Here is a 25,520-nt window from a genome sequence, read left to right as displayed (position 1 = left end):
ATCAAGTGTCAAGCAAGCAGCACTCATAATGGTCTAGAGATGTCTGTTGCTCATTGTCAAACGTATTAATTGAACGTTCTAAATAAATATGTTGAAATATTTCTGAAAATTCAATATAATTATAATATAATAATCAGAAATTTAGAAAACAGAAATGATGTAAAAATTCGTTTTAGTTAATATAATTAATCTGAAACGAAAAATTATGATGCATCAAAAATAATGATTGTGATAAAACGATACGCCTAAAATTATTTGGAGAATGATACGATACAATAATATTCTTTTTAAATGATAGAAAAATAAAAGTATTATATAACTAAATGTATTATTTTAACAATATATATTACTAATCTACATCTAGTTTATCATTAATATGGAAAAATAAGACACTATTATTTAAGACACTAAAATTCTATAATTATAGAAAGAAATATATGTTTTTTTGTTTATAGAAGATTCTTATCACTAGGAGATAAAGAATATATTTACGTAAATCTTCGAAATCAAAGGACATAATAAAACAACCATTAATGATTATTAATATGGCAATGGTAAATCTACTTTCACTGTAATTAATAATTATATTATGTCAGTCTTCTTTGTATATATTAATAACTGAAGGCAAAAGTAGGTTTTACTTACACTTGTGAATATTGTCACTTAAAATGAGAACTTGAGTTCCTAATTTTAACCGATTTTTACCCTGAGATTACAGAGATCACAAGGCCAAAAAAGTCGGAGATGAAAATCAAGAATGTTGGGGTGCGTGGGTTGCGAAATCCAATATACATTCCCAATAAAGGAGCCAAGGAGATATCTTTTTACGTAAGTAGATGGCATCGGAAACGTTGCTTTCTAACGTGCAGCTTCAATAACATTTTTTTGCTTCTAATAATGCATTGCCAATAATATTCTTCGTTTTCAAAATGAAATTACATATTTTAATACTTACTTTGCTTCATCTTGTTCCTGTAATGTATCGAAAAATGTAGTAACTATTATATTACGATGAATATTCATATTTATGCGTTTGCTTTGTTTCCAAATAATTTTTTCCAATTTTAGTCATATTCATTTAGCCCAATCCTCATTCATTTACTTAATTTTGAAAATGTAGAAAAGGTGATCTAAAATATCTATATTCTTTTTTTAATGAGTTGAATATTTTTCTTCATTTAAATAAAAAAAAGAAAGGGATATTCAGTGTTCAGTGGCAAGGCTTGATTTTGAAAACGAGGAATCAAATTGGCATACTTGTAAAGGACAACCGCAGCGCTTGCGCATTTTAAACGTAGCAGAGATTTAAAGATGTGGTAGGGATGAACAAGCACATGTTGCGATAGCGCAATGTTTAATCTCCAGTCGCTCGTGAATTTATCTCAGGTGCAGGTGTTGCCACAACGTGTGTTCCTGCGTTTCTCCAAAATATCTTCCCGAAATCCGTGGTTGGACCAGTTAACTTGTTAGAGGTTCACGGCTTTCGTCGACAACAGATTACAACATTTTATCAAACAAAATCATCTCCCGCCTCGCGAAATCAAGGTAAACATTTAACCATTTGCTTTACACATTTATGATTGTGACTATAATTTAACATTTAAGACATTAGTCTCAATTTGTTAAACTGCGAATTATTTAATGCAAACTTTGTATAATGTTTCAATATTTAAATCGTTTTGCATAGTCAGTCACAGTGTTACAACGGTAAACATTGAACCTTTATTTAAATTTGTATTAAGCAAATCTTAACGATGAAAGTTTGATATTATTAAAATTGCTAACTACGATTCTTATTATCTTGTTACAAATCAAATTCTTATTATCAGGAAATTTTATATCGAAAAGTTGCTTGACACGTGAAATTTAATAAACGAAAAAAAAAAAGATTTAACAAACGAAATATTATTTAGATTTAATAACTAGTTACGTGTTGAAAATGATAAATAATTGTAATTAAAATTTATTAATTTGCAAGGAAAGAATTAATTTATTAATTAGAATTAATCAGTAGCCAGAATGTATGCTCTTCTAATAAAATTTATGAAGAGGAGATATTTTTCTCAATGAATTATACTTAAATATCTTCATTGATCGTGTAGCGTAAAGTCATAAACTAAGAAGTTTATGTCTTTACGCTACTAATACCACGGACTATAAAAACGTAACTTTCTTATGTTATGTTTATGTCGATGAAGAGTATTAAGGAATATTATATTTGAGTATTGAACATTATTAAAGAACATTATTCGAGTATTAAGGAATATTATTGCTCCAAAAAAAATTAAATAACATTTTACTTGTCATTTTTCTGTTAAATAATGCAATCTTTATCCAAAGGCAAAACGATTGTACACTTTTATCGAATGTTACACGTTATCTTTTATTTTTGTTATCTTTCTTTAATATGTACATAACACGTTATCTGACAAAAATTAATTCACTTGGTAATCGAGGGTAAATATAAAATGGAAAAAACTCGCCAAATATATTATATTCCTCGGTTGCCACAATACTAAATCTAGTAGGAGATCTCTACGATGAGTAACTCTGATTGTGAGTAATCGAGTGTGCTGTAAACAAATATTATGTCACCGCGATGTATTAATGAATTCGCCGACGATGACATTACAAAAGACATAAATGGCGATTTATGTCGTAGTGCCGGTTATTGTGTCGATAGGATCGGTGAATCACGCGTACAACGGAATCGGATTGTACAAATAATTCGCGGTAAATTGTAACACGTAAATCGTCACAGGTATGTATTTCGCAAGCGAGCGATCGTTGATCGAAAAGGCAAATAAAATAGTGATCGTTTGGCTAAAAATAAAGCACTGTGTAATAATGTAATAATGTTGCTGAATTTTTATCTTGATAAGAGGACAATTTCTACACGTCAAATGTAACGTTTGATTGTGTATCTGTAATGTTCATATAGGCTTTTTGACTAAAAACAGTCATTCATTCTTAAGTGTCTTTTAATTATTGAATTTGATTCTTTTTCTTTTTATTTATTCAGTCAAAATATTCATCGTCAGTTGCATCTTGCGTCATTGCATTTTGCATCTGACGGTCTTAAGTTATGTCATAATAAAAGTCACATAGAGTTGTTCACAAAAGTATTTGAGCACTTACAAAAATTTTTTATATATACAAGGTGGACCAAAAATCACTTCCTACTAAAATAAAAACGTAATTCTTTTTATTATACATTAACATTTTATTTTATTTTATTTTATTAACATTTGAAAGAAATAATTTTTAAGACACAATGAGAAAATCAATTTGTACGAATTTAATTTAAAATTAACAAGAGCTATTTCTCATATTTTGATGTTTTGTTAAAAAAAATAAATGGGAAGGAACTTTTGGTCCATTCTGAATAATATACATTATTATATTAACATGTATTATCATACAAACAATTTTGACACTTCATTATCATTTTATTGAGACTCAACTATCACGATCAAGTTTAAAAGAAAATCTGAAAGATATTATTGCAAGATATTTTATTGTAAATAAAATAAGATTCACACAGATAGATCTTTTGAATCAAAATCAAAACTGTGAACAGATTCTTCAAACTAAAGCTTAAAAAATATAATTTCAACGGAAGCTTGAAATATCGTGGACAAAAATGGTATCGTTTGGTCAACTTTATTCAATCTGCTTTCTCTGGCGTGTTAAACCGTTTCGAAACGTTGAGTCCTTTCATGATTCAAACAATGGTGAGCGATCTAATGAAACGCATGTATGTTCGTATGCAAATTGTTTGATTTGCATGTACATATAAATAAAAAGATTCGCGACATTTCATTGTTTGAATATGGAGATGAAAGTCACACAATAATAAAGTACAGTTAGGAAGAAAGAAATACTGTTATTTTGTGTGATTAAAAGAAGAAATTGCAAATAAGTTGAGCAAAAAAAAAAAATAAGATCTCAGTCTTTTACACTTTATTCGACGATTAAGGTATAAAATTTGTATCAGAGATATTAAAAAGTGCAAGTAATAGAAAAGAATTTATACTACAAACTATTTTTCACGAAAAATTATTCAAATCAAAATCATTCGATACAAACGCATAAAATTTTTATAAAGAAATAGAGAACCGGTCATTTGAACTACTTTTCAAATTTTATTTATAAAATGTGTAGAGTAAAAATTTACTTAAAGGTAGTGAAATTTAAATATAAATATGCTGAATATTAAAATCAAACATCCGAACTATACTCTAATTATACCTATTGAAATATAATTTTCATTTCGGAAAGAACTGCTACGCATAGACTTGAGAGAAACTGGGTTCAAAATATAAAATAAAAAAGAACATTAAAATTTAAGTTCATTCATACGAATTATGATTCATCTCGCAGATGATTTAATTTAAAAATTGTTATTAAGCGAGAACAAAGTTAGGTGTCAAAAGAACTATGGTTTAATAGGTAAAATAGAAAGTAAATCATTTCAGGTGAAATAGTTATTTCAGACAAAATTATAGGTAAAATAGAAAATGAATTAATAAAAAACGATTTTAATTTAGATGACAAATTTAATTTGTTCACTTTCACTTTTTTTTTTTAAGCGAAATTTTCAATATTCTGTATTTTATAGCATTCCATATTTAGTTAAGTACCCTGGTATATGCGATTGACCAACAGTTTCTCGTCTTTACCATATTGGGCAAGTTTGATTAAATAATCGATTCTCGATAATCATGAAAATGTCTCGTATAATTTTCAAGACGTAACTCGGTCACATGGCTTTTTACCTTTTCTTTTTTTTTTTTGCCTTCGTCGCATAAGTAGCGACTTATTTTTAATCTATCTCGATCCTTGCTAACTAATGCTTTGTGCATTTTTGAAACGAGAAATCGTAAATTTAATATTATATAATATTCACTACATTCCTATACATCAATGGTTACGTTGTTATTTTCTTTTTCTTTTTTTATCATTTTTATTTCTCAAAAATGTAGACAGATATATCTTCTGTTGTTTGTTTCTTTCGATGATTTTACAAAGAATATATCTACATTGCTAATCGTAAATTTTATAAATCTTTAATTACTTTATTTTACACCCACGTATGAAAGAGATCAAACTCACAATATAATGCAACATATAAATAATAAATAAAACAAAAATAATAAAGCAATAATATGCATATATAAATAGCATATGAATTTACATGATATGTAAAGTAAGTAATAAATTGAAAACAAAATATCCCTGAATCGAAAGAAACGCCTTTATTAATCATATTGGTCGTAATATCAATATTACATCGATTTCTCAAAAAAAAAAAAAAAAAAAAAACGTCTAAAAATTGATTTTATACTTTGGACGCGAATATCTATATACTATGTACGTATGTAGAAATAAATCATGCAAATTTCCATAATCCGGATCAACTGGAAGATCGTACCACTTGCAATTATTAGAATGTCGTTGGCATACGTATATGGAGCAACAAAGTACAATAAGTGGGTCATGACTCATCCATTTGACCCGCATTTGTTTGTCTTGTTTGAACGCTATACAATTTGTGATATTCAGGCTTTATTTAGTCCAATGTCGAATGGTGGGCGATTCTGGATACCCACCATGGACATACTCTTATATGGTTGCGTGTGAGTCGTTTTCTTTCGTGGCCCGTCTCTCGAGGTCGTGTCCATTGCACAATTCCAAAGACATATCCCTTTGGTTATTTCACGGCGAAAAAAAGTATAACTCTTCGCAATAGCTTTTTATCTAACGTTACTGTATCAATTGCTTTTCCTAAAGTGAATATCAATGATTTTAATTCTATTAAATTCCTCAGGTTTTGTGTCTTTCACTTTGCACGATATCGTTCCTCTTTTTCTTCCTTTTTTTTTCTTTTTTCTTTCATCGATAGATATTTTAGACACTTTTTAAATTAATGTGGTACAAAATACAATTCAAACGAATTAATTTGATCTTAACACATGCAGTTGATAGATATTGATGAAAAGAATAGATATTATAATAATTGAAGACACCGTCGAGCGACGATTTCAATATGTCTTCATTGTTGAAATTTTAGAACGACTAAAATATGAGTCTCTAACCACATTGAAAATGTTTATATAAATTTTATGAGGTATCAGCTGTTTAATAGAAACGAATGTGTAGAAAATTAATAGTACATCAGAAAGGAGAACGTTGGTCAATCGTAACTGTTTAATGAAACTGCACTAACAAATGTCAAATTATTTACTATATGATAGTATGTGTATCATTTGTAATATGTATGTAAAAATATGCTATTTTTGATAAATTTTAGTCTAAGACAAATGATTATAATCATGCATAAGCCAACGTTGAGTATTACTTTTAATAGTTGTTCTTTTTTTTTATTGTTAGGGAAAAATAAAAGTGCATCATCGAGAATATGGGTGGTATGACACAGAGGCCGTGGACACCAACGAAGAGACGAGGTCCCATCGCTGCTGAGTATAGTAGCCCTGGTCCTGCTTGTGTAACATTACCGCCATTAATCGGTAATCTTAGTTTTTTCTCTTCTCTTATTAAAATTCACAAAAAGTTGTAAATATCGAATCGAATTTACAGGAAAAACCGTTCCCGACTCGAAACGAGGCAGAGCGCCTGCTTTTTCGTTTGGAAGCAGGTACGCAAGTTTAGTTACTGAACGACTTAGTTCTGAAGTCATTGATTTTTAAAATTTATTCGTAGGAAGATGATAATGGGTTCGTTCAAATATAGAAGATTTAGAATTACAATTACAAAATAAATATACGTTAATGATAATACAGGGTAAAGTATTACAAGCCTGTTTTTTTCTGAAATTATTACAGATGTAGATTTGAAATTTGGATGCGTTTAATGATTCAGAGGCACTAAAAAAAATTTAGGATATAAAAAATTTTTGAGTAATCCTTAATTGTTTTAAATGGAACGGTAATAGAGTTATTAATTTTTCGACGTCTGTAACGACTTTTATTTTAAGAAATTAATATTATATTATATTATAATAATATTAAAAAGTTGTAAAATATTGGCTTAAAATAATATCCTAAAATATTAGCCCCTCCGAATCATTTAACGTGGCCTTTCAAGTTACAATAATTTCAAAGAACAGCTTATTGGACAATGGTTTACATAAGTCAACCTATAGTAATAATATTTTTACATATATTTTTTTCTCCAATTGCTGTGTATCATAAGTTAAAATATAACAGAAAAATCTGATATAAAAATAGTTAACATCTATTTAATCTAATATAGAAATAAGTTACAATATAAAAAAGAAAAATGAAAGAAAAATCTAATATAAAAACTTGCTTTGAAAAATTTACTAAAAAAAGAAATATATTATATTATTGAATCAGGTTTGAGCCGGTCACCGCTCATACGTGCGAATATAAAACTATCAATCTAAGACTGGAATGATTAATTTTATTGAAATAACATAATTGTTTTCCCATTGTTTTAGACATGCGACGAAAAATGACAGCCCTGGACCGGGTCCTGGTCAATACAACGTGTCTGGGCTTAGTGCCAAAGGTAATATAATCTACTTATTATTTTTCTACTACCATCCAATTGCTTATTGCCGAACCTAATATTATGCATATATTTTTAATTTATTTATTTATGAATTCATCATTATCTATTTTTAATTATCTATTAAAATATATATATATCATAAACATATATATTATTTATATATATATTTTAATATATTATAAATATATTAAAATATATATATATCATAAATTTCTTGTACATAAAGGATTAACATGCTAGCATAAATTAAAAGGAGGGTTCAGGTTATTGATTCATACCGAACAGAAATTAAAGTTATAAAGAGAAATTCAGTCGAGCTGGTAATAGTGTGCAAGCACGAAACGAATTCTATGGGCAGTGGTATTTCGTGTTCTAATGAAGTATCGATCAAACTTTACACCAGTGATATTCTACAAGAATGCAACGTGCGTTATTCACGAAATTCCATTACTTGTCTACTAATAACACTATCTCTTTAAGACTATTTTCTACATAATATGCAGAATATTAATATTATTATAATTCCTACAAATTAAAAATTATGTATATATAAATTTTATAATATTTTATAGTAATATGTAGTAGTATAATATTTTTTATATAATAATAACATTATTGTATTAATATATTTATAATTATTATTACAATAATATTACTAACAATGCTATTAAAATTTATTAGTAATAATTTCTATTTAATTATGGATTAAATGAAATTAATTAAAAACAATTAATAGTTTTAAAAAACAAATTTCTAAACCAATTACACTTTCTTTTTAAATTAAATTAGTCTTCTAAATTTATTATTTCTTAATTAAACTTTTCGTTTGCGTTTATGTTGATAATAAAGCTTGTTCAATTGTGTATTATATGTAATATATTCGTGCAGGAAAAGATGCTGCACCAGCATCATCGTTGCACGGCCGCACAAAATCCACGAAACAGGAAGTGACACCAGCTCCTGGCGACTATAATCCGGAGAAGGCCGAGAAGATTATTCTGGATAGCTCGCCGAAATACTCGTTCGGTATCAAAACGCAGACCGAGAAAATCAGTTGTACACCTGGTGAGTATATTATATATAGATATTATTATTACATTAAGTACACATATATATTAATATCCTGTGAAGAAATTTTCTTCCATAAATCATTCGACATTTAGATTAATCTTGTTTGTGTAACATTATTTTTAAATATCTTCATTGAGAATATGTCTATGATAAGTGTCGACCTAAAAATCCTATCTTAATCGCAGCACCGAATGACTATTGCACCGAAAAGGTGACTCTTGACAAAACCCCCGAGTATAGTTTTGGGTTGAAACATGCACTGGATAAATCGAGCGATATACCTGGTAATTAAATCAAAACAATAAATCTATATGCATCCATGCGACTCTATATCTTTTATAGACGCTAATTAAATAATGACTAATATAATTAATCAATTTTTTACACACTGAAGAAAAGGAAATTTAATTTCGATTGTTCTACAGATTTAACAAACAGGTATACAGAATACTCGAGAATGTGCAAACGTTGTTCAGAAGACAACAGAAGATGATGAAAAGAATATATTTTTTATCTGATAAATATAGTATATACATCTAATCTTATTTTATTTTTTTGAAATTTTGATCGCCTGTTAATAGACATATATTCAGACAAGTTTAATTTTAATTGTAATGATATATGCAATATAATAATATAATAATTGAGTATAATTGTTAGTTTATTCTTTATTTTAATAATTAGAGTTGAAAATTTTCGGACAGATTAAATTAAACAAAACATATTCTACTCATCATTTCTTATTATTCTTCACATGATTTACCTACATTCTCGAAACACTCTGTACATTTCTCTTGGTGTGATTTAATCAAATCAAATTGGTTTTATGGTAGTTAACTAGGTTTAAAGGTACTCTTTTTCTAGATTCACTCTATCTACTAATAATTCTGCAAATAGTTTCGTTACAATAATTCAAACGATGTCCAAGTAAAAAATTAAAATGTATTAACAAAAAGTACGTTCGTTTTGCGAGGAGAACAATTCCTTAGAAAGAATCGATGTGCTGAATAACCAACTATTCATTGGTTGATATAATAACCATTCCGATCGCCTAAAATGAAGAATTCTGCGAAAGTGCAGATGTAAACTCGAGGGATAAGCGGTGTTCGATGTTTAGGTACTACATTTTTACCATTTTTTTTCTTTATACGACGAAAATATTCTGTCCAGCTTTTTTATTTTACTTTTGGAACTGTAGCTTAATCTTTCATCCTTCGCAAGCATGTACATTAGTGCGAATGAAAATGGCTTACGATGTATTCAGTAATTAAACTGCATGCGTAGCAATTTTTGCATTCGTGATATCTATACAATCTTACAAAATTATAAAATTAAAGGGAAAAATTCGTTGATTTAAATAATTTTGCAAGTATTGTTCCTTTTGTAATGTAAATTTTTCTCCTCTCGTTATATCATATATTGTTATAACGCAATTATTATGTATCATTTTTTTTTTTATTACTTTATTTCGTTGTTATTTATTTCGCTGCAAGATGAGTATTGATAATAATATCAATTGATCATAATATCATAATTGAATTAAAATACGTTGGTTTTACTCGTATGGAAATTAATAATTATTTGTGTATTATGATATCAGCACCTGGTACTTACTGCCCAGAAAAGGTAAGACTGGACAATGCACCGCAGTTCAGTTTCGGACTCAGGCCTCCTCTCGAGAAACCGAGCGACACCCCAGGTATTTATCGAATGCTTGAAACACGCGGATAAAAATTTTGTCGACCGGATTTATTTATATCATTGGTTTGTAGAAGCATCCCTTAAACTAATCGTTGAAGTTTGATAACTTTATTGTAAACTTATGAAACAAGGCAAGTAAATTCCGTTTCTGTCCTTAATCTTGTGAAAATTGGACTTTCAATGCTCTGTGAGGAATTAAGAGTAGAATGTAAAACTTTATTGTAAAGAAACGAAGTGGAAGGATAATAATTATAATCATATGATTTAAAAGAGAGCCACATTTCTTTCATGCTAGTTAATGTGCTAAAGATATAAGCTAATGATAAGGTAATCATAATAATTGAGTACCATTATTCATTTACGATGTAAAACTCGACACTTATTTTCGATAACAAAACAAAACAAAATATACGATAAAATAAATACTTGCTATTTCTATAATAAACTCATTTTTGGTAATATTCGATTTGAGGAGCTCAAATGTACGTTTGTTCGGTCAACAAAATAACAAAATGCAAACTTATTATTACAGATAAGTTACTTTATCTGTAATAATATATAACGTATATTATTTATAAACTACAGTATCACCGGCACGTGTCAACTTACTTTTATAGCACCTGGCACGTATAGCCCTGAAAAAGTTAATCTGGATAAGGGTCCTCAATACAGTTTCACGGGAAAGGGTCACGTAGAGAAACCTGATGACACTCCTGGTATGTGAATTTATCATACATAGTCGAAGTAATTCTTTGATAATAAATAAATTAATTTTGATTCAAAAAATATTTATATATGAAAAATGATTCTTAGCGCCAGGTACGTATTACCCAGAAAAAGTAAAATTGGATGCAACGCCGCAATTTACTTTTGGATTGAGGACACCAATCGAAAAAATAAACGACACACCAGGTAATTGCACGAAAATATAATTATTTATCACATTTGTTATATCACGTGTGTCTTCACATTACAGCCCCTGGTACTTACAGTCCTGAAAAAGTTAATTTGAATAAAAGTCCCCAATATAGTTTAAGCGGAAAACTTTCTTATGACAAAGTAGACAATACTCCAGGTCTGTAGATATTAGCTTGAAATTTCTATATATGCATTTCGTGTTTCGTATAAACTTTTTATCGAAAATTAAAAATTTTATTAAATTAAAGAACATTGGAAAGAATAAATTGCAATTCTTTTTTAAATTAGTTTTATCATCTATTTCATGAAAAATTTCCTATTGAGTGAGAAAATCTTTTTGCGTAAGTGATGAAAAAAATCAATTTTTAGCACCAGGAACTTATGCACCTGAGAAAGTAAATCTTGATAAAGCACCAGAGTATAGTTTTGGGATAAGAACACCTCTTGATAAACCAGACACTACTCCAGGTATAATTTATAATCATTTTATTATTTTTGTTATTTATTATCATTTTAAAAAAAATTATTATTATTCTATAGCACCTGGAGATTATTGTCCAGAAAAGATAAACTTGAATAAAGGTCCAGAATATAGTTTAACTGGTAAAGGACTTTCTGAGAAACAAATCGATACACCTGGTCAGTATAATCAGTTTTCTTCTTATCTTATATTTGCTTAGCTTTATTATTTTATTATCCAATTAATAACATTTTATTTAACGTTAAATTCTTATCAAATAATTTATAATTTATAAATATTTCTTTCTATCATAGCACCTGGAACATACAGTCCTGAAAAAGTAAATTTAAGCAAAGGTCCACAATATAGTTTGTATGGAAAGGGAATTCCAGAGAAACCAAACGATAATCCAGGTTAACTTTTTAAACTTTTTTATTAGATTGTAAACTGAATTTCAGTACTTTGACGCAGAATTCGAACTTGAAATTTAGTTTGCAATTTAATAGATTTTCTTGGTACTTTGATTTATTATTTAATTTATTATTCTTTTAGATTAATGTCTTCTTGTATTTAATTTTTTCAATAGCACCAGGAACATATAGTCCTGAGAAAGTAAATTTGGACAAAGGTCCTCAGTTCAGTTTATCTGGTAAAGGGTTGCCAGAAAAGCCTAATGACAATCCAGGTGATTAAAGTAAAAAAATCAATTCTCCTAGTTTTTTTATATAAAGCATAAAAAAAATATTAGCAATGAATTAATCCTAAAACAATTATAGTAAAAAGATTTAGATATTTTATTTATTATCACAGCACCTGGAACATACAGTCCTGAGAAAATCAATTTAGATAAAGGGCCCCAATATAGCTTATCAGGAAAAGCTTCATCAGAAAAATCCAACGATTACCCAGGTGAATTTTGTTCAATGCAAATTCCAGGAGCTTCTTATTTTGGAAATTTAATTGGTTTAGGTTTTAACATTCTGTAGAAACAATCACTAATGTTTTGATTGCTTTAGTAGGCCCTGCTGATTACTATCCAGAGAAAGTAGTAAATTTGGAACATAAACCTTATTTCAGTTTTGGTAATAGAAAGACCTTGGATAAGCCTAGGGATACACCAGGTAATGGTGTTGATTAACAAATAATCAATGAATTACTGCAAAGCCTAACATTTTAAAATAGTTTTTGAATGAAAAATTGTTCATGCTTCTAATATTATAATTTTTAATCCAAAGCATGCTAAATCTTTTGTTTCTATTCTATTAAAGTTCTTCTTTTTTTTTTATCTTGCTTGTAGCTTTATAATTGCTTCATAATTTTATTTTAATACTTTGTTTTTAAAGCTGTTAGCGATTTATGAATTATATCATTTTAAATTTTACATTGTAAATAAACTTATCAACGAAATTTTTAATTGTAAAATTACTGAAATTGTTTTTTCGATTGAATATGTGTTGTAATATTGTGCTACACGTTGCTATAAACGGATATCTTTTTATTTCATTTTTTTTTCTTTTATGAATGCATTAGTATTATTCTTTTCTCTTCTTTGTTTGATTTATAGCTCCTGGCACTTATTCTCCAGAAAAAGTAAATTTAAATAAATCACCATGTTACTCATTTGGTTTAAAAACATCTTACGAGAAAACTAGCGATATACCTGGTAAGCAATATTCGCGAATAAAAAACGTAAAATTTATAAAATTCTCGTGGTAAAAGTCATTTACTTTGATACATTAAAAATCTAGCTCCAGGAAGTTACCACCCGGAAAAGGTAAATTTGAACAAATCACCCCAATATAGTTTTGGAGTTAAGACTGAAGTACATGAAACTGATTCAATACCGGGTATGGTAATCTTTTAAAATGTATTATATATTGTACGCTTTGTGTACTTGTTGAATAGATTTAATATTTGCTTTAAAGGTCCAGGTGAATACAGTCCAGAGAAAGCTATGCTTTTATTGGAAAAAGCATTGCAATTTACTTTTGGTCTTAGAACAAGTACAAATAGACCAAATGATATCCCAGGTAAATTTGCAGGATTTGTTTCCTAGCTCTGATAATTTATCTTTAAAATAATATTTATTACTTCTGAATGCCATATCGTCTTTTATACATGCGTAATATTACATTGACAATATCTACAAAAGGTTTATTATTATTATTTTTAATCTTTACATCAGTAAAGTTGCTTTTATTTTTGCTTTGTTTCAGCTCCAAACATTTATAATATTCCTTCTGCTCTCGGTGGAACAAAGGAAGGAAACAAAAAGACAGCACCGGCTTACTCAATCTCGGCTAGACAGAAAGTTTCTACGGATGATCGCGTTTTAGTTCCTGGCCCCGGGACATACGAAACTGTTAAACCAGATGCAGTCAGAGTGAAAAGTCCTGCTTATAGCATAAGTGCTCGCTATCAGCTGCCCGATGATCACTCTCAGATTCCAGGACCTGGAGCTCATTGTCCAGAAAAAGTATTTTTAATTTCTTCCTATTGTATTCAAAATCTAAAAAGCTCAGAGATCTCTGAATTTGTTTAGTAGACTTTGTTTCATTAAATTGTATAATTATTTTTGAAGGTATACAAGAACCAGATATTACAGGTACAGATATCTGATGCTCGCGTCAGATACAAATGTCATAAGTTAATTTCAATTAAGAATATTGGTATTTTTAGAAGTTTAGAATAAGTTTCCTATTATGAATTATTTCTTTTTATATTTGTATGTTAATGCGAACATCGCTGACAAAATTTACATCTTACATCAATTTATCATAAAGAGATTTTTAACGCGATTTAAAAAAAAAAAAAAGAAAGGTCAAATAGGCGAAAAAAAGCAAATATTTCAGATACTTTAAAAATTCAAAATAAATAGAATACAATTTCGGCGATTTCTATGCAGCTGGATACTTAAGAATACCGATATTCTTACATTGGTAAATATTCTTATGGAATCTTAACTCGATTTCAAAAAACGTTCCCCGCTGAAATAGATATTAATCTTTTTATTAACTTTTTATGGAACATCTGTGTACAATGGCAAAACTACCTTTTACAGGTAGTTCTTGACATTCCTCCAGCACATTCATTTGGCATTAGACACTCGCCATATATATGCAACCTGAAGGACGTCGTTTATTAACATAAGAGCCTTACGTGACTCCGCTTTCGTCGTCATTTTACCTTGTGAGAGTAAACCACATGCGATTGTGAAATACTAATTTTTAAATTAAGAAACGAAATTAATAATCTTTTAATTAAGTTAAGAAAGTCAACGCTTTGCTACAATGATTGCAAAATATTGTTTAATGTGTAATTAAAATAAATTGGTGCTACTAATCGTATTTAACATATTTACATATACCACAAATTGTGATAATGACATATACATGAATAATGATAATATTAATTAGATGAGGTTTTTCGTAAAATTGACATCAAATAAAATGATAACAATTTCTTCTTTTTATTTCTTTTCTCACGTCTGCTATATTTAATTTTAAAAATTTGACAAAAAGATATTCGAGAAATTAAAGCTATTTTTTAATGCTGTACAATTTAATTTTAAAGAACAATTAAGAAAATTTTATGATAAATAATATAAAACACGAATTAGAAATAACAATTTATTTGTTCATATTCTGTTTGACATTAAAATATCTTGTATTTGAGTTGTATTTTTTAATGAAATACATATATATTTTATTGTACTAACTATTAAAAATAACTGGCCTTGTTATTAATTTAAAAACAATAATTATAGTTTGCTCTTGTAATATTTCACATTTTCATGCATATTTCTATTATTTGAAAAAAGTAAATAAAAATTAATTTTTGTTTTTATATATATCAAAATATGCGTTCATAAAAATTCTTGTATACAAAATATATACATACATATCTTACAATATGAATACATTAATGAATAAAAATATAGCTGGAATGATATTCACAGCCATCGCATATTATATAAGAAAAATGTAGTATTTAAATGTAGTATAAAGTACGTTTGTAAAATTAATATAGCTTTACGGATAAACCACACTTTTCCCTAATTATTTTGTAAAATTAATTCCACTATCCACTATAGTATACTTTACTGACAATGCTCATTGCATTTGTAATTGCAGTGTACACATTCTCCCGATATCCATGTTGACAATAGTTCTAAATCGTTATTTAACATTACTATATCAGCATCAGCTCCATAATTTAAGACTCCTTTAGTTTTTTCAATACCTAGAGTTGTTGCTGGATGGAGAGTTGCAGCTTCTAAAGCTTCTACTATAGAACATCCTATAGAAAAATATATAGTTAAATAATTTAAATAATGAGCAATAATGGTAAATAATAATAGAACTTCTCAAGATATTATATTATAGAATAAAAAAATGTTGCTTTTGTAACTACCTGTTACTTCTTTGAAATGACGGACACACTTCGACATTTCTGCTGTACTGCCACACAATGTATTTGTTCCAGCAATATATGCACGTCCTGAGCGCATTTCGATTTTAAGCTGTCCTAATTGATATACACCTTCTTGTAATCCTAGCGCTGATAGTGCGTCAGTAACTAAAACAAGGCCTAAAATGTAAAATTAAATAGTAATTCAGAAACACATTAGGGAAATGATCTTTATTTTATTATAATATAAGAAAAAGATATATGACCTTTAGGGTGAGTTCTATGAGCTATACGCAATGCTGCTGGATGAGTATGAATTCCATCTGCAATTATACCATAATGGATAGTTTTTCCAGGATGAACTTGATCAGATGTCAAAAGACCAACTAATCCTGGATCTCTATGGTGAAACTAGAAATTCAAATTTATCATTGATCATGTACAATTTTATACATTTCATAAAATAAAAGACAAGTTGTATATTTTGTGATTACTGGTAACATTGCATTAAAAAGATGAGTAATGAAAGATGCTCCACTCTTCACAGCTTCTTCACCTTCTTTCAGATTTGCAACAGAGTGTCCTAAAATATTTAAACTTAGGAGAGACAAATTAGTAAAACTGAAATAATAGTTATATCTTACCAAGAGAAACTGTAATATTTCTCTTGCACAATTCTGTAATCACGGATTGAGCATTAGGAAGTTCAGGTGCCAATGTTACAAGACACACATTTTCTAGACTTCCATACATGTCAGTTAATGACTTGAAACCCTGAAATACATAAATTTAACTAGATAATTAAGAATATTAGAAGAATACACAAGGTAATTAATACATAAAGTATAAAAAAGTATAAAGTTTAAAGTATAACAAAATTAAAATTTGCTTTATATTAACATAAATGTCAAATATATGCATTGAAATATACTTACTTTTTCAAATTGTTTTATATAATTCTCTGAATGAGCTCCCTTTTTACTTGAGCTAATAAAAGGTCCTTCTAAATGAACTCCTAATACAGCTGCACCGTGTCTTCCACCTTTTGTCTTCTTAATGTTTGGTAATATTTTATGATATGTTTCACTGGGCGACGTAACCAGAGTTGGACAAAATGATGTTACACCAAATTCTAGCAATCTTTTGGCTACTTTATTAATTCCTTCCTGTACATTGTTAATATTATGTGTAAAATCTATTCCAAAACCACCTAATAAGTAAAATAACACTTACAAATTGTAATTACTTATAATTATGTTACAACATTTTTATAGAAAATTAATCATTTATTACATATTAATATTAACATTAACACTGTACAGATATCCTATTGCATAAATATGAAATGAAGAATATTTTATATTAATAGTTTTTTGTTTAATGTTAAATTTTATATTTTAAAGTAATTTTATATTAAATTTTATTTTAAAATGAAATAATATAAAATAAAGTATATGTAATGTAAACCAGCATTATAATAAATGACAAAAATTGTTATTTATTATACTTGTGTTATGTACCATTAATTTGAAGATCTATATATCCAGGAGAAATTAATGCTCCGTTGCAATCGATTCTTACATGCGGTTTAATTTTTTCATCGTAAAAAATTTTTTCTGGATCAACAATCTTCCCATCGCGAACCCATAAATCCTCGTTTAAAATCTTTCCATTGCGTAAAACCCAACAATTGTAAAATTGTTTTAAAATTTGTTGATCTTCTCGAGACATGTTTTCTTAGGTAAAAAATTCTTGCACGTCAAAATATACGAAAGTATTTTCGTTCAGAAAAAAAGAAAAAAAAAATGCTTATCAATGTACTTTAGTTACTGCATTATCAGTCACGAGAAAAATTGTCACATTATAAAACTACAGATTTATAAAGTAGCAATGACCTGTCATTTTAATTGTCATAATTCTTCAAAGATGTCACTAAATGTAACTATAACGCATTATTCTGCAATTTAAAAAGAATGAAAAGAAATGCTATGCAATAAATAGCTTTTACAAGTAAATTTTATTAAAAAAAGTAATTTTAAAAATGAAAATAGTATATTTTAAAAATGATTTATAGCAATCCATACAATAGTATACAACAAAATATAATTAAAAAAAATTGTAATGATCTTTTATCATTTTTTGTCTCTAATGTAGAAGGAAATAGATCTAATAGGATTATAAAAAATTTCTTAAATTACTACTACTTACCTGATCAAGAATTTATTTAACTTATTCGTTGTGCACAACGCAGTCTTGTACGAAATTTTTATAAAACTTATCATAAAGGTAACACATATGGTTGGTTTTGAAATACAATATAATTCAAGTTTATAACAAATTGGAATGAAAACAACTTAGGATAAAACTGTATAAAAAAGGTGTGAAATAAATTCTAAGAAACGTACAGAAAAAGAACAATCTTTAAAAAAAGAAACAGGACAGGAAAATGGCACTACACAGAAGTTGTCATACGGAAGAAGAAATAAAGCGTTGTCTGTTGTTTGCATTTTTTTTTCAATTTTTGTATTAAAAATGCTTTAACAGTACCCAAAAATTTCTTCATAGATCAACGTGCGTTTTGAAAAAAATTCAACTAACTTTGTTTGTATATAAACGTAACAATAGTATAAAATGAAGCAATTAAAAAAGACAATGATTACGTAGAGCTGAGAGGGCAATTCGTTTATACTTATATGATATTAAATTTTAGGCTGTTAAGGAGCCGTTATTTTCTATTCATCGTCAACGTCAGATAAAAGGAGGGTACGCATAATTTTTTTTGTCACCGGTATGTCGAAGAATCTAGGCTTGATCTGGAATAGGAGATATGATATGATATTAGATGATTCATACGAAGAGGATTATGTTGGAGCCACAGGTGCAGAGGATATCTAGGCAGTTATCGGTCAGGTCTGCTTTGTATGTGTATGTGTATGTGTGTGTTAGTGTATCTGTGAGTGTACACGCACGAACAATTTCTTTTTAGCAAAATTTGTGTGTAATTCTACTGTTGTTTACAGTCATTAGGATCAGTTCCCTGTTGTTTCCCACCTGGTGGTGCATTATTTGGAGAAGATTCCTCATCATCTTCGTCTTCCTCATCAGGGTCATCCTCGTCACCCTCTTCTTCCTCGTAGTCTTCGTCTTCGTCTTCTAAGCCTTCTCCTAAGATATCGTTTTTTTTGTTCATTATTAATTGTACTAATTTAAATGATTCGAGGAATTTAAATAAAACCGGAAACAACTTTGTTAAAAAAACAAAAAAATATATCAAAATCGCCAAAATATTAAAATATTTAATTTGTTAAATACCTGTATAATACAGTACAGCTCTAGGAACTATACGCTCTCTTATATAATGGCCAATTTCAAAGTCACTGGTTAATAAAGCTTGAGTATCATCATCTAATTCTGCTTCAGAATCTTCTGGCACTGGAGAAAAAGGTTTTACATTAACATGTTATTTTTAATATTGAAGTAAATTATAGTTTATATAAAAATATAGTTTTGCTTACCAACTGGTGGATTGAAAAAGTTAAAGAACGAGTCGTTCTGGACAGTTTTCGTTACAGTTCGTATGGACCCTCGAGATTTATGTTTTTGATTTTTCTTTACAGTTTTTACTGTAACATTCTTTCCTTTTTTCCAATTAATTACACAACCCTGTACAAATTGTTAAAATGAATATTTTGTACATTGAGCAATTTTTTTTTTTTCATACAGAAACAAAGATAATAAATTTAAATTAAAAATATTTACCTTACATTTGTATATTTCGGGTCCTTCGAAACTAAATGGATCATTTTTCTCAGGGGTACATTTCATTATATATTCTTTTGTTAAAACTGAATTAGAAAAGTATTCATTTTGCTCAAAATGGAATTCAAGAACAAAGCCCTAGAAAAAATCTTGTTATCTTTAATACAATTCTTTCTATTTCTATTAGTTTCACATTTTTAATTATATGTATATAGAATATTTTTGAAATTGAATGATATATACACATATATAAAATAGATTTACTTTGTACAGGCTGCTCCATTTAATCTATAAATACTATGGGTGTGCGAGAACCCGATGGTCGGCACGAGTCGGGTTGGGTCGGATCGGGTTCCCGAAGGAATCGGGTTTCCCGAAAAAGTCGAGATTCCCGAAAATTTCGAGAACCCGGCTATCATTTCTCGAACTACTCTACAATGCTGTATAGCAACCTACAAAATATGTAAATACACAGTTCAATTTCTTCCGCCAGTGAAGTTATTGGAAACACGGATTCTAAGAATCGTGTGACCTGTTGTAAACGAATGTGTGACTGCGTGCTTAGTACTTGGACATTATGTACGTTGTTGAGCAGTATCGCTGAGAAATTCGGGCAGTTCAGACGTATATTTCAAAATCTGTGTGAATTTAATAAAGATTAAAAATCTTTAAAAAAAAATTCGAATGATAGTGAGAGTAAAATTGTGGCAGGAAGTAGTGCAGAAGATATCGTGCAAAGAAAAAAGGTAAAGAGAAGCTTTGTTTGGGAACATTTTCAAAAAAAAGATGATATAAAGGCGGAATGCACACATTGTCGCCATGAATTTAAAACTAAGTATGCAAATACTACTGGTTTATTATGCCATTTAAAGTATATGCATATGCACATAATGTATGTTTACTAGAAAATAAACTGAATCGATATAAAATTTGTCGCATGTACAAATACGCGAAAGATTGTTAAAGCAAAAGATATAATAGAAGGAATTGCTCGAATGATGGTTCTAGATCTGCGACCTTTCGATACAATTGAAGGCGTGGGCTTTAACCAATTATTTAAGCTTATTCCCAATCCTTTCCCAAATCTCAACTCTTTCGGGAATCCCGATTCTTTCGAGAATCCTGATAAATTCGAGAATCTCGAAATTTTCGGGTTTCCGTCCTGATCCAGAAAAAATTTCATGTTCCCGACCCGACCCGATATTTCGAGTTCTTGCACACCTCTAATAAATACAGTTATCTTGATAAATGTATTAATCGAAAAATGTTTCAAATGCAATTTATTCCGAGCATCCTGTATATATTATGTTTTATAGTTTAGTAACTTTTTTCATTTCCAACTTACCATTGGATTAGATTCAAGAAATATTACTTTAATATCATACAAATGTTTAAGTATTGGTTCATCATGTTCCTGAACCATATCAGCTAATGTTTCAACGTTCTTAAATATTGTCAACCAGAAATCTGGGATGCCCTTAATATCTTCATTTTCACTCCTAAAATAATTAAAATTCATTAGCATTCATAGTATTATAATATCTATGAAAAATAATGTAAAAGAAAACAATAACTTTTAAGAATATATTTAATAAAAATAAATCACAACAATCATACTCTTCTTTTTTTTGCTCTTTATCATCTTCGAGATTCACTTTTGTTTTTAAATCGTTAGTTAATGCTTCTTCTTCATCGTCACTTTCCCATACGCATTGCTCATCTGTTGGTTCATAGATACCCGATACTATGTCGCTTCTTTTTTCATAAAGAGGAGCACACATTTTGTAATAAGCACATTCCAATGCATGTACCTCCTCATAGAATTTTGCTTCAATATTAGTTGTAACTAATTGCAACTGTTTCAAAGCTTTAATTCTGCGTTTCACAGGAGCTGGAAGATTCTGCATTTGCTACAAAAATTGGAAATTTCTTTTAAATATTATGTTTTTAACAAAATAATACCAAAAATATGATGAATATTGTTTAATAGTAAATTTTTTTTTAATCTTACAGAACGAAATAAATATACGTGTTATATATCATAAATAACATTAATAAAAATATATAATATTAATAAAAATAAACAAAATTTAAATTTATTAAGATGTGAAATATAAAAAACTCGAAAATATTAATATATTTATATATTTTGAACAATTAATCAAAATGTTCTTTTACAATTTAAATTAATGTGTAGATAATTGAAGAAATATCACAGTCTAATCTACTGCAGTGCATAATTTATGAACTACACTAACAACTGATTAAACAAGCAACAAATTCAATAGTACATGTGAACAGGAGTTATTTCAGACAAAACAAGAAAAAGAAACAAATGAATTTTCATATATAAAGGAATAAAATTATATGGATTAAATCGGGCAAATGATATTAGAGGGCAATAAAATTTTTTTTTATTCAATTGATTCAAATTTAAAGAAATATGTACAATTATATATAAAAATATATAATTAACAAATATATAAGTAACAATTATATATAAAAATATTAAAATGAATTTGCAATATAAGATACAATATAACATTTACTTTTTTTTTAAATAGACTAATAAAAGGCCATATTTTTCACATTTAATAGAAAGAAATTTCCTATTTTTTTTTTCAAATCAACATGAGCTATCTTTTTAATATGGTTTATGCAAATTGTTTCATATAACAATATTAAAACACTAATATCAAATAAGATAAAAAAAATTAAAATGTTACAAATGGTAATTAAACATTAACATTCAATATTAAAATTACAAAAACTACACTTTCCTAAGTTACACACTTGTAGAGTGTTTGTAGTTTCAATTTTAATTATGAGCTTTAGATTCAAATTTTAATGTCTTCTTTTCACTTACTATAAGATATATTATATTTAGAATTTTACGATTTGCAATATGAAATTTGAATACCTCTATTCCAGGTGCATTACGATCTTGTAGAGCAGCTAACACATCAGGTCTATTTAAAATTTTGGAGAAAAGTTCTGGGGATTTGTTATCATCTTCATCTTCAACAGATTCCATTTCACTATTATCGCCAGCACGCTCTGGATCAGTTGTCATAGTACTATAATCCAGATTTATTTTTTTTTCTTTCATTAAAACAAACCATTTGTATAATTGAAAAAAGAATTTTATCAGGCAAACATAGAATACAAAATGAAACAATTTATTAAAAGCTTAAAATAATATTTTTAAACTGTTTTCTATATTTTGTAAGAAACATTTACAAAATAATATACTATATTTTCTTAGATATTTTATTAAAAATTTTTTTAAGGTTAAATGTATTCAATATAATTTTTTAATTAAAATATAAATAAATTAATGGACTTTTAGCGCACATACTGTGAACTCATTTAATTTGTAATATTAAAAAGACATTAAATATATGAAAATATTTTTCTTTTTTAAGATTTAAGCAATATTCTTAATAAAATTATTTCAAATTATAATTAACCAATCTTTTTTTTTTATTAACACTTATTTATTTTTAAAGTTGTAGTAAAAAAAAAAACGATGATAATTATTCGTTTGAAAAACATATTTCAATCGAATGGAGATCGATATATATTCACGAATGATGTAAAAAACTACACATACTAAAAAAAATCATTGAAGCCACATGTATAAACATATATAAAAAAAAAAAGAAAAGAGTACGAAATATAAAAAATTTAGAGAAATAAAAAACGCAGCATAAAGCGAGATCAATCAATCAATCGACAAACGTATTGAAATTGAGCTGCACGTTACCACATAACTCTTTATTAAAGATACATGGCAAATATCACGAATCTGTTTTTAAATGCATGCTTCTGAATGAAATAAGTGTTTTCGTAAAAAAGAAAAAAAAAACATTCACTCATGACGAATTTCCTCCATTCAGATTAGTTTCTCTATGATCGTTGAACTGACATTTGAAAGTCACCATATTCGCAAGGAAGAAAGGTTATTTGCTAGGGTACGCAGAAAAAAAGATAACGGAAATTACATTAATCCACCGACTATTCATTGGAGCTATGCCAGTTTATTAAACGCTCATTTTATTATCTTTGTTGTATATTTAACAAGAATGTCCAGATATAACGAAACTATCGCAAGGTTCAGTTTCACGACACAAAGAGCGTGCACATGGGACGAACAGGAAATGTAACAATTTCTAGGATGGTAAATGCGTAGAAGTCGAAAAAATTGAAATACAATTATTTTCGAGCGAAAGCGGTTAGTTACGTGTGTTTGAACGTTGGGATAAAAATATTAAAATAAAGGGCAAACGTACCTTTTAAAACTGCACAAAAGAAGAGCCACAGAACGAACAACGAACCGGTCGTTGTGTCGGTACTTTCGTATAGTAAGTCGCACACTCACAATACGAAATTGGTTCTACTATCCTTTTCTGTTGTCATCAAGTGCTGCTATTATGGCGGTCCAAGAAATCCCTAGATACTTTTTCCAACTGCAGTCAATAAAATTTTTTAACGTAATGAATTTATATTTATCACCGAAAATTGTGATTTCTGAATAATTGTAAATATATTTTACGGAGTTCTTTTAAAATGTTCATTTTTTAGAAGAAACTATGAATCACTTGAAGAAATTGTAATTTATAAAATTTAAAATGCGAATTTGAAAAGTCGAAAAATCCCTAGGTAATTTTTTTAAATATGAAGCTAATTGATTTTTAACAAATATATAGGGAATACAGTTCATAATAAATTAAATTAAGATGTTCACTTTCTGCAAGAAGAAATCGAGAAATTTTAGTTCGTAAAATAATGGGACGAAATAAATAACTTTGGACCACATTTTGACAAATGCTGTAGAATATGGTAGAAGAATCTTAGCATTGTAGTATCGTTCATAGTATATTTTTTTTGTTATACCGTACGCCATTAATTTTAAAGAAAAACGAAATTTCAAATTGAATAAATTTTCTTAACGTTCATTCCGGTTGTTCGACCAATCGAATGAGAAGTAATAAATATAACTGGTCACGTGATAGTCAAACTATTGACTGCTGTAAACCAGCTAGTAAATTATTTTTTGTCACTATAAGAAATTCCAAACTCCTGTTTCTCCTTTATATTTTTATTAAAAATGAATAGCAAATAGTGCGTCTTGCTACATTTCAATCGAAATTTAATTACTCAATACTTAATTTTTGAAAAATGGTCGTTCTTCATTTTCAGTATCTGATTTTTACGGTAATACATCTCAGTAACTAGTAACAATGCCAAGGACAAGTATAAAAATTGCTTTCTATTTTGAAATATATCACAAAAATTATAATTTACGAAATACAATATGTTACGTATTAATAGATAACGTATAGAATATACGGAAATATAAAAATTCGTGTGCGTAAGTTGTTATTACTAAAATATTTCGTCATGATAATATTGTATTCGACTTTTTAACAGTGGCTGTCACATTGATTATATTTTATCATTACGATGAAAGTTCGGTAATTTTAGTTGTCCATAAAATTGCTTTAGTATTTTTGTAATACATGCACACGACTTGATACATATTGAATAGACTACGAACGTACATATTTACAAAACTGTATAGAACATATGCAACGTTCGAGATTAAAATAAAATATCTGAAGTAAGCTACACGTTGAAACAA

The 25,520-nt window shown here is 28.1% G+C and overlaps 3 protein-coding genes across 6 annotated transcripts; 1 reads left to right on the top strand and 2 right to left on the bottom strand.

Moving 5' to 3' along the window:
• Positions 1-1,389: 1,389 nt before the first annotated feature.
• Positions 1,390-15,149, top strand: LOC122538989 (mucin-1-like). 2 transcript variants are annotated; one of them, XM_043673546.1, is made up of 21 exons: positions 1,391-1,545; positions 6,394-6,530; positions 6,601-6,658; positions 7,484-7,554; positions 8,446-8,622; positions 8,814-8,912; positions 10,229-10,327; positions 10,947-11,045; positions 11,143-11,241; positions 11,306-11,404; positions 11,617-11,715; positions 11,788-11,886; positions 12,022-12,120; positions 12,294-12,392; positions 12,518-12,616; positions 12,727-12,828; positions 13,272-13,370; positions 13,456-13,554; positions 13,633-13,737; positions 13,924-14,183; positions 14,769-15,149. In XM_043673546.1, the coding sequence occupies exons 2-21, from the start codon at positions 6,422-6,424 to the stop codon at positions 14,850-14,852; spliced, it is 2,154 nt and encodes a 717-aa protein (XP_043529481.1). In that variant the 5' UTR covers positions 1,391-1,545; positions 6,394-6,421; the 3' UTR covers positions 14,853-15,149. The 2 variants fall into 2 exon arrangements, with proteins under 2 accessions (XP_043529490.1, XP_043529481.1); XM_043673555.1 differs by lacking the exon at positions 11,306-11,404 and having other exon boundaries at positions 1,390-1,545; positions 12,724-12,828.
• A 573-nt stretch (positions 15,150-15,722) lies between these two features.
• LOC122538974 (N-acetylglucosamine-6-phosphate deacetylase) lies at positions 15,723-18,025 on the bottom strand. The gene is made up of 7 exons (XM_043673522.1): positions 17,638-18,025; positions 17,053-17,327; positions 16,762-16,891; positions 16,612-16,700; positions 16,384-16,528; positions 16,121-16,297; positions 15,723-16,006 (listed from the first exon to the last, which is right to left on the bottom strand). The coding sequence occupies exons 1-7, from the start codon at positions 17,846-17,848 to the stop codon at positions 15,807-15,809; spliced, it is 1,227 nt and encodes a 408-aa protein (XP_043529457.1). The 5' UTR covers positions 17,849-18,025; the 3' UTR covers positions 15,723-15,806.
• A 391-nt stretch (positions 18,026-18,416) lies between these two features.
• On the bottom strand, positions 18,417-24,322 carry LOC122538812 (nucleosome assembly protein 1-like 1). 3 transcript variants are annotated; one of them, XM_043673230.1, is made up of 8 exons: positions 24,169-24,322; positions 22,797-22,953; positions 21,494-21,786; positions 21,222-21,375; positions 19,877-20,014; positions 19,633-19,780; positions 19,430-19,549; positions 18,417-19,282 (listed from the first exon to the last, which is right to left on the bottom strand). In XM_043673230.1, exons 2-8 carry the CDS (start codon positions 22,947-22,949, stop codon positions 19,122-19,124), a joined length of 1,167 nt encoding a protein of 388 aa, XP_043529165.1. In that variant the 5' UTR covers positions 22,950-22,953; positions 24,169-24,322; the 3' UTR covers positions 18,417-19,121. The 3 variants fall into 3 exon arrangements, with proteins under 3 accessions (XP_043529165.1, XP_043529171.1, XP_043529180.1); XM_043673236.1 differs by lacking the exon at positions 24,169-24,322 and adding an exon at positions 23,881-24,008; XM_043673245.1 differs by lacking the exon at positions 22,797-22,953 and having other exon boundaries at positions 24,169-24,285.
• Between the last annotated feature and the right edge of the window lie 1,198 nt (positions 24,323-25,520).

This window comes from Frieseomelitta varia, unplaced genomic scaffold (genome assembly GCF_011392965.1).
Source record: "Frieseomelitta varia isolate USP_RPSP 00005682 unplaced genomic scaffold, Fvar_1.2 scaffold_1020, whole genome shotgun sequence".
NCBI lineage: Eukaryota > Metazoa > Arthropoda > Insecta > Hymenoptera > Apidae > Frieseomelitta > Frieseomelitta varia.
The sequence above is the reverse complement of the archived record's forward strand: the minus strand, read 5'-3'. Positions and strand labels throughout refer to the sequence as shown.